Below are 10,687 nucleotides of genomic sequence, written 5' to 3'. Positions count from 1 at the left end.
GTAACTGTCATAAATAAAGAAATAAATCATAGAAATAAGACAGAGAATAAATTATAAGATAAAATGAATGATTGGGTTAATTAATTAATTTATTGTAATAATAATAAGAAGAAATAGAAAAATGCTCATTCTACTACATGATGTTTAATTCTGATCAAATATATTTTGTAAATGTAAATAGTCAGTTTTTATTTAATCTTCTGAACTCATTAATTAATAAAGAGTTGATAAATTATTAACTAATAATAATAATAATAATAATAATAAGCCACTCACCTGGCCTGAATGAAGGAGGCAGATCTCTGAGTCTGAAGCACCGCCCCACTCCCTGATTGGACAGAAGGTTTCTTAATGGGCGTGACTGGTCGTGGAATCCGGCTCCTCAATGGTCCGTCCGCTCCCCTTGCCCTAGCCGAGTCGTCTGATTGGTGGGTGTCGTCCTCGGAGGCGGTTGTTGATTGGGCGGATCGTTTTCGCTCCAGAACGAGTCGGGCCAGGTGTGGGCATCGGTTTTTACGGACCTGCTGGTTCGGACTGGTTTGCGATGACCGGTCCGAACCGGTTTCCTCTTCTGAAATGAGCAACGGGATTCGACTCCGCCTTCGTGGACGAGGCGGTGGTGATGTAACTTCCTGGTCTGGCTCCTCCTCTTTCCTTATTTTGGTGACAAGAACAGGCCCTGCTTCTTCTCGGTTCTGTTCCTGTTCCACTGGAACCTCTTCAGGTTTCTCTCCGATCTCTATGATTTCTACACGTCCTTGCTGGTCACCTGACTCAGCTGATGGCTCTGGCTCCGCCTCCTCGGTAGGACTGCATTTTTCTTTTTCAATCTCTCCATCCTTCTGACCTTCACTCTCTTGTTCCTTCTCATTGAGATCAATCATCTTCTCCCTCTGAGGCCACATCTCTTTTTCCTTATCTTCCGCTTTTTCCCTCTCTTCCTCAACCTCTTTCACTTCCTCCTCCACTTCCTGCTCTTCCTTTTTCTCTTCACCGTTTTCTACCTGGCTCTCAGCTCTTTCCCAGATGATCTCCTCCTTGCTGCTTCCTTTTTCTTCTCCCATGCTTCTATCCTTCCTCTCCTCCACCGCTTCCTCCTCTTCCTCGTCCCTTCTGTAGTGTCTCTCTGACTCAGGCAGCTGTTTCCCTGTCGTCATGACGATGCGGTGTGATGTCTCGGCGATGTGCACGAATGTTCGCTCCACCTTTGCCAGTGGAGGTGATGAGGAGCGTCCAGCTGTCGCCACGGCACCTGTTACCATAGCAGCAGGCCTGAACATGAACGCAAGAGTCCCGCGCTCTGATTCATCGGGAGCCTGCGGTGTCACCGCCCCCAACGTGCCCTGACCGTCGCCGGGGGAAACGGCCCCGTTACCAGCAGACACCAGCACCAGCGTACGGGACGCTTCTTCCTGGTCTTGGTCACGAGGAGGCGGAGCCAGCAGAGTGGAGGCGGCACCTTCTGGGCTTCCATCACTCCCTGAACGTGGTGAAGTTTCTCTCTGAGCGTCAAACATCAGGACCGTGGACAAGAAATCCACTCGCTTTACCTTAGACGCCACATCCAGAGGCTCCTACAGAGCAGAGAGCACAGCAGCAGAGACGCTAGTCAATGACACCAATGAAATTAGGAGTTACACGTGTTTATTTATAAACATTTGTTTTAAAAACGAAATTCACAGTGATGTCACTTCCACAGGAGCATTTCTCAAAGGGCTAAAAATAATGAAAATTAGAGTTAAATAACAGTGTAAAGTGGAATAACATCGAAGCCTGATTCACAAACACGGGAGATTCACTTTCACAGCGAATCAATAAATAAAAGAACATTTCAAGATCAATATCTCGTTATATCTCATGCTTTAAAATCTCGGCTAGTTTCAGCGGTATAAGAGGTTAGTGTATAAATGGTATAAGCTGACACTGGAGACTCCTTCCATGAACCTTACACAAACATCTCCTTACAGAATAAAACACATTATTTAATCTGTTTATCATCAGTGGAGCGTGCGCTGTACACGTCCCTGTGAACGAGCCGTTACTATAGAAACCATAACGTATCAGAACGAGTGCATTAATATAAACCTGCGCTACTGTCAGAGCCGCTGTTATAGAGAACTAATCAACATCTGACCAATCAGGATCCAGATCTCGCTGTGGTGTAAAATATTAAGTAATAAAAGTAATGAGCAGAACAGACTGGTGTTCAGTGATTCTGTGGATGATTTCGTGGTGTTTCGGGACACGAACTCTGTTGGATTTTCTTCAAATAATAACGTAAAAGGCACAGTCTTTTTTATAAGCTCTTTTTATTTATTTCTTTTTTACATCCTAAAAAAAAAAGGTTTTAGCCCGTTAGTGATGTGCAGAGGAACAGCGCGTGTTTATACAGCCAGGTTCTGTCATGTTCAGCTAGCAGCATGAAGATTATTTTATTAAAAATCTGTAAATACATGCTTTATTTAACCCTATATACTGTACATATATGTATATTACAGCTGTATTATACAGAGTACAGCGACTGATAGACACACACACAGGCGGGAGGAGCGGTGTGGAGTCGCAGCCAGCATGACCGCGTGGTTTCATTTAAACATCTCAGTTCATCTTAATTCCTTCCTCATGACTCGAGACGATTTCATACAGAAACGATGAGCTGTGAAAGTCAGTGGTGATCAGAAGGTGGAGATTTAATACATTAACTGGGATTTCTGAAAGAGAAATAAAGCAGGACGGACTTCAGAGAGAAATCTCTTACTTTCAGAACAACGTGATGAATTTTTAGTAAAGCGATGGAAAGTCTGCGGGGTTTTATTACTCGGTGTGAAACCGCAGTGACACGTGAAGTGTTCGGCTTTCTCTCGCTATTCGTTACTCGTCTTATTATTTTAATTAAATAAAGATAGAGTCTTTATTCATCACATGTACAGTAGAGCACAGTGACATTCCCCACCCAGCATGACAGGAAGCTGGGGTCAGAGTGCAGGGTTATCCTGTTATCCTGTACACGTTATCCTCACGTGCACGTTCCCAGATGCAGGAGGAGTTTAACGTGTCCACATACTGCGCCGTGTAAAACTCTCAGGCACTCCACTTTATCTTTAATACATATTTACTTATAGATGTTTATTTTATGACTGTATCACTGCGTCTGTACAAAAACACTTAATATTTCCAAACAGTACTATTTCAATAAAAAGGTCAACGTTCCAGAAGGATGTTTGTGTCTGTAAAGAAAGCAGCGTATTACGTAACGACGCTTTTCAGACAAAAACATCGTAAAAAACAGTAAAAATGAAGGATAATTTCTGTATAAACTGCTGAAAGTGACCTGAGACTGCTGCAGTGCTGAAGAGTCACAGCGGACACGGACTGCGTTCAGTGTCCTGCTCTGTATAGGACAGATTCACGTTAAAGTGTAGTTCTCTTTGTGCCGGAGATCTTTACACAATACTGTATATCTTTAACTTCTTTAGCAAATAAATAACCACATGTTAAACTCCTCTACAACGTTTTTATAAGTGCACACCCTTCCAGATGTGTTTGTGTTGATTAACGCTGTGTCATGATACTGAGGGACATGTTGTGATCTGAACAGTTTAAAATCAAACCTGTGTGTGATCCTGCTTAATATTAATGATCATTATGCTAATTAAAGACAAACTGGAGGAACGTTGAACTTCCTGTTATTTATAAACCATGAATAATAAAAGAACTCAGTCAGTGAGAGGGAAAAGAATTCATTCATCACATTCTTATCATGTTTACAAGCCATTCTGTTTAATTACATTAACGCTGCTCTCTAGCAGACGAGCTCGAGGACTCAGATCAGATTCGGATCAGATTTGTTGTATGAAGTCGTATTTATTATCCAGTAAGGACAAAAGAAGTTAGAGTGCATTTACTTTATAAACGACAAACACTGAAAGTGCACGTGTGTGCGTGTGTGTGTGTGTGTGAGAGAGAGTGTGTGTGTGTTAGAGAGTGTGTGTGTATATGTGTGTGTGAGAGAGTGTGTGTGTGTGTGTGTGTGTGTAAATAAACTCTGCTGAGTTTAGGAAGACGTTGTAGTGAAGGTGAGAGTCATATGAATCTGCAGTGACCGAGTTTCAGCCTCAACGTGCAAAATAAGGAGAGGAGACTTCCTCTCGCTGACTGACGGAGACGGTGCACGTCCCATAAATAAATAATTAAACAAACAAACAAATAAATAAACAAACTTTCCTCATGTGGAGACAGCAGCTGTTGCTCAGACACATAACGAGCGTTTCTGTGTGTGATCATACAAACACTCTGAACCCTACTTCCAATTAAACACACATCTGTATTAGATGAAAAAAAAGAACAGGAGTTTACACTGAGCAGAGATTGTGTGTGTGTGTGTGTGTGTGTGTGTGTGTGTGTGTGTGTGTGTGTTCTGTCATGTTTAAGTCTTTTATTTACCCATTAACGTCCTGATGATTTCCCGCAATGCACTGTGTGTTCTCATGCTGCACGCTCACAGATATAGAATACCCATGATGCACTTTTGCACATTTATAACATAAGGTGCTAGACAGGCCGCGTCCACCGGCTCTGAGTAACCCTGCCCCCTAGAGGTGAAACTCCGCCAGGTGTGTGGTTCTGATGTAAACTGTGATTGTGTGTAAAATCACGTCTACATCACGTCTGTTCTCTGACACACACACACACACACACACACACACACACACACAAATATCACATCACACTTGGCTTTACGTGTGTTTACGCTGTGAAATACACATAACATGCAAAAAGAAAAAGAATAATAAAATACAATCGTTTGTTCAATGGAAAATGTTCAAGTAGAAGCGTGTGCATATTATCATCCCATTACACGTGAAAGAAACGTGACGTTCCTCCCAAAAACACAAATATTGCCTTCATGTCTATTGCCCTTTATACAGCTCATAATATATACATTCTATATATTCATATAACGTAGATATGTACACACAGTTCCCTCCATTAATATTGGCACCCTTGGTAAATATGAGCAAAGAAGGCTGTGAAAAATTTTCTTTATTATTTAACCTTTTAATCAAAACATTCGCAAAAATACTCTGCTCTCATGGATATCAAACACAACACAGGTTTATCAAAAAAATCTTTGTTAAATATAGGTGTGCAACAATTACTGGCACCCTTTTAGTCAGTACTGCCAAGATAACAGCTCTGAGTCTTCTCCTATAACGCTGATGAGGTTGGAGAATACATGGTGAGGGATCTGAGAGCGTTCCTCCATACAGAACCTCTCCAGATCCTTCACATTTCAGGTCCACGCTGGTGGACTCTCCTCTTCAGTTCACCCCACAGGTGTTCTATGGGGTTCGGGTCAGGGGACTGGGATGGTCAGGGCAGGATCTTGATTTTGTGGTCAGTAAACCATTTCTGTGTTGATGTTGATGATGTTTTGGATCATCGTCCTGCTGGAAGATCCAACCACGGCCCATTTTACACTTTCTGGCAGAGGCAGTCAGGTTTCATTTAATATCTGTTGATATTTGATGGAGTCCATGATGCCATGTATCCTAACAAAATGTCCAGGTCCTCTGCAGAAAAACAGCCCAAAACATTAAAGATCCTCCTCCATATTTAACCGTGGGCATGAGGTACTTTTCCATACGGCTACCTCTCTGTGTGCTCCAAAACCACCTCTGTGTTTATTACCAAAAAGCTCTATTCTGGTTTCATCTGACCGTAGAACCCGATCCCATTTGAAGTTCCAGTAGTGTCGGCACACTGAAGACGCTCGAGTGTGTTTTTGGATGAGAGTAGAGGCTTTTTTCTTCAAACCCTTCCAAACAGCTTGTGGTGATGTCGGTGACTTCAGATTGTAGTTTTGGAGACTTTCTGACCCCAAGACACAACTAACATCTGCAGTTCTCCAGCTGTGATCCTTGGAGATGTTTTATCCACTCGAACCGTCCTCTTCACAGTGCGCTGAGATGATACAGACACACGTCCAATTCCAGGTCGATTCATAACATTTCCAGTTGACTGGAACTTCTTAATTATTGCCCTGATGGTGAAATGGGCGTTTTCAATGCTTGTGTTATTTTCTTATAGACACTTCCCATTGTGTGAAGCCCAACAACCTTTTGCCAAACATCACAGCTATATTCCTCGCTCTTAAACATTGTTATGAATGACTAAGGGAATTTGGCCTGTGTGTTACCTCATATTTATACCCCTGTGAAACAGGAAGTCATGATTGAACAATTTCCTGTTCCTAGTCACGCAGGTGTGCTAAAGTTTTTTAAATATCAACGGAAATATACTTTATATATATACTCATGTGAATTCATAGGGGTGCCAATAATTATAAAGATATTTTTGGATAAACCTGTTGTGTTAGATATTCTTGAGAGCAGAGTATTTTTGTGAATTTTTTTAACAAAAGATCAAAAGGTTAAACAATAAAGACACTTTCACAGCCTTGTTTACTCATATTTACCAAAGGTGCCAATATTAATGGAGGGAACTGTATGTACACACACAGCATTTTATATCACACACACTCCATTCAGAAGTGGAGATAATGCAGCAGCGCTTTAAAAATAAATGAACGTCTGAGTTCACGACAAAAACTACAAATATTTTACTCCTTTAATGATTATTATTATTATTATTATTATTATTATTATTATTATTCATTGCTGATTATTATAAACAAATCCACAGCTCATTATAGGTTTCATTTATAAACGATAAATGAGTCATAAACTAAAATAAATCATTTAGTTAAAAATATGGATTTTGAAACATAATTGAGTTAAACGTTTGTATCTGTTATAATTTATTCATCAATTATCAATATTGTCATAATTGTATAATTTAATTAATACTGCATCATCACTGAATCAGAACTTTAATAACTGTGTAAAAAATTATATTTTGCAAAAATGACAATAAGCATATAAACATATAAAGTACAAAATAAAAACTGCGAGTCATGATTTAATCACAACTTATTAATTCTGTGTCAAAAACATGATTTTATTCCCAGTTAATTTAATTTTCATTACACCCTGTTTAAATTGTTATTTTCTGATCATTAAATAAAATCTGATCTTGGTCGTGAACTCAGACGTTTGAGTCTGCAGGTGTGCGTGTTAGCTACGATGCTAACATTAACACATTTCCTCTGCAGTCAAATTTAAACACGCCTCCTCACAGAAGTTCATCATCTCTCCGTCATTCCACTGACATCGGCAGGAGTCTGTTTGTGGGCGGGGCTTCGCTATGAACAATGCGTAATCCAGTTTAAATTGTAACTCTTGTTAGCCAGCTAGCTAAAGTTAAAGATTACAAACGTAAGTTAAAAGTGATCAGGTTAACTCGCGTTACACAGACGCATAACAAAATAAAATAAATGTGCACATTTCTAAGACTTCCATATATGGAATTAACGTCCTGTACACACTCCTGCCTAGCATCTTAAAGCCACGCCCACTAAGACCTGCTCAGATTTCCTCATATGGCCTCAAAGCCACGCCCACAGACAAACGCTGTGTTCATTATAACATCCTCCGGGTTTAAACTTGATTAAGTGACGAGCGTTAAGACTCGAACCCGATTGGCCAATATTACACATTACAGACAAACTCATTTGCATAAAGTTGAGCTTTGCTGAACATTCACCGCTGCACGTGGAGCAGATTTCACCGGGAGCGTGCAGCTGAACCGTAACACACCTCACTTACTGGAACAAGCACGAGAGTGTGTCACGCTTCTGTTTACAAGAAACATCCCAACGTAATTCTCACTTTTATCATGGAAGACGAGTTTGTAGTCACGTACTGTGACACACACACGCACGCACGCACACACACACACGCATACACACACGCATATACACACACAAGCATACACGCACGCACGCACACACACACACAATACACGCACGCGCACACACACGCACGCACACACACATACACACACGCATACGCACGCACACACATACACACACATACACACACGCACGCACACACATTCATACATACACACGCACATACACACACAATACACATACGCACATACACACAAAATACACGCACGCACGCACACACACATACACACACGCATACGCACGCACACACATACACACACGCACGCACACACACACACGCACACACGCGCACGCACGCACACACGCATGCACATACACACACCCATACACACGCACACACACATACGCACACACACACACACACACAAATACATACAGACACACGCACACACACATACACACAGGCACACACATGCACGCACACACACATGCAAGCACACACACACACATGCAAGCACACACACACACACACACACACACACACACGCACACACACACACACGCATACGCACGCACACACACACGCACGCACACACGCACGCACGCACGCACACACGCATGCACATACACACACGCACATACGCACACACACACACACAAATACATACAGACACACGCACACACACATACACACAGGCACACACATGCATGCACACATACATGCAAGCACACACACACACACACACATACACAAACTATTCTTTCTAGATTTTTCTTCTTCAATAAACACTGGTAATATCCTGCGTGTTGTTTTCAGCACTGTGTTTTAATTTAAATCGGTGCGAGTGCTCGCTACACATTCCATTCGAATGCACGTGTTTTTCTTAAATTCGAAGAAAATCCGAAGTTGGAATTTTTGGTTCATTCTAATGTAAACAAACATGCATGTAAACACAACGAGTGATATCGAGGTCAGCAAAAATGATGGCGGTCATGTCCGGGTATCGTACGATAAGTCGATTATCACAACAGGCCTCGGCACGGTTCTCCGTGTGGGTTCTTTAACGCGTAGTCAGAGGGGCTGTGATCTAATTTAATTACAGAACTGAAAATCTCAATCAGTCTCTATCAAAACTACTCCAGCTGTAAACGGGTCAACTGGACCCTAACGAAAGCGTCCAGGAAAACGGGTTCTGCAGGTGAAAAGCTCAGAAATATTAGTAATGTGTAGTAATGTTCTGTAACAGGGTTTAAAGATAAAGGCTTCTCTGTCTGTAAAGAGTCCGAGAGCTGCTGCTCTAGAGGAACGCGTTTAAGTTACAGAAGAAAAGTTAAATCTAGGACTCCAGATTCTACAACCAACCTGACAGGGTTTCAGAGAAGGTTCCAAGAAGAACGTCTTAAAGAAGTTAAAACTGTTACGTATCCAAAGTACGCATGTTCCTCAGAGTGTAAGTACACTGAGGTCAGTTCTCCTTCACGGCCTGTTCACCCGGGTCACTCTCGGGTTCAGATCCGTTCTGTCATACATATAAAAGAATTCTTTGGTCCGAGTTAAGATCGGCGGAGTTATGATGCAGAACACGAACGCTGCTGTGATGTTCGTCTAAAATCCACCAATGGGAGGACGGCAAACTCACGGGACAGCTACGAATACGGTAGCAGTGATGGAGAAATGTAAACGAAACATGCTAATTACCTCCAGTTCACTGTGAAGAATTTGTGTGTTTATACAGCGCAGAAAATAATCACACAGAAAAATCGGCTGTATTTATCACTTACTGGCGGTGTGGGCGTGTCACTATGGTCTGGCTGTGTGGGCGTGTCACTACGGTCTGGCTGTGTGGGCGTGTCACTACGGTCTGATGTTGTGGGCGTGTCACTACGGTCTGATGTTGTGGGCGTGTCACTACGGTCTGATGTTGTGGGTGTGTCACTACGGTGTGGTGCAGTGGCCGTGTCACTATGGTCTGGCTGTGTGGGCGTGTCACTACGGTCTGGCTGTGTGGGCGTGTCACTACGGTCTGGCGTCATGGCCATGTCATTACATTCTGTCACCGTGGGCGTCAACACATTCTGGCAGCATGGGCGTGTCACTATGGTATTTTGGAATGGGTGCGTCACTACATTCTGATGCTGTGGGCGTCACTACGGTCTGGTGGCATGGCCGTGTCATTACATTCTGTCACCATGGGTGTGTCACTACATTCTGGCGGTGTGGGCGTGTCACTACAGTCTGGCGGCATGGGTGTGTCTCTACGGTCTGGCGGTGTGGGTGTGTCACTACAGTCTGATGGTGTGGGCATGTCATTACGGTGTGATGCTGTGGGCAAGTCACTACTTTCTGATGTTGTGGGCGTGTCACTACGTTTGATGGTGTGGGTGTGTTACTACGGTCTGATGGTGTTGGCGTATCACTACTTTATGATGGTGTGGGCGTGTCACTACGTTCTGATGTTGTGGGCCTGTCACTACGTTCTGATGTGTGGGCGTGTCACTACGTCCTGATGTTGTGGGCGTGTCACTACGTTCTGATGTGTGGGCGTGTCACTACGTCCTGATGTTGTGGGCGTGTCACTACGTTCTGATGTTGTGGGCCTGTCACTACGTTCTGATGTGTGGGCGTGTCACTACGTCCTGATGTTGTGGGCGTGTCACTACGTTCTGATGGTGTGGGCGTGTCACTACGTTCTGATGTGTGGGCGTGTCACTACGTCCTGATGTTGTGGGCGTGTCACTACGTTCTGATGGTGTGGGCGTGTCACTACGTTCTGATGTGTGGGCGTGTCACTACGTCCTGATGTTGTGGGCGTGTCACTACGTTCTGATGGTGTGGGCGTGTCACTACGTCCTGATGTGTGGGCGTGTCACTAC

The 10,687-nt window shown here is 43.0% G+C and overlaps 1 protein-coding gene across 2 annotated transcripts in view; it reads right to left on the bottom strand.

Moving 5' to 3' along the window:
• The window catches only part of ttbk1b (tau tubulin kinase 1b), a 57,138-nt gene that overhangs the window by 5,932 nt on the left and 40,519 nt on the right, over positions 1 to 10,687 (bottom strand). For both annotated transcript variants that reach the window (XM_017475847.3, XM_017475848.3), the window contains one exon: positions 277 to 1,574. In XM_017475847.3, coding sequence (XP_017331336.1) covers positions 277 to 1,574 — 1,298 coding nt within the window. The remainder of the gene's footprint in view (positions 1 to 276; positions 1,575 to 10,687) is intronic.

The sequence above is a fragment of the Ictalurus punctatus genome, chromosome 9 (genome assembly GCF_001660625.3).
Source record: "Ictalurus punctatus breed USDA103 chromosome 9, Coco_2.0, whole genome shotgun sequence".
Classification (NCBI taxonomy): domain Eukaryota; kingdom Metazoa; phylum Chordata; class Actinopteri; order Siluriformes; family Ictaluridae; genus Ictalurus; species Ictalurus punctatus.
The sequence above is the reverse complement of the archived record's forward strand: the minus strand, read 5'-3'. Positions and strand labels throughout refer to the sequence as shown.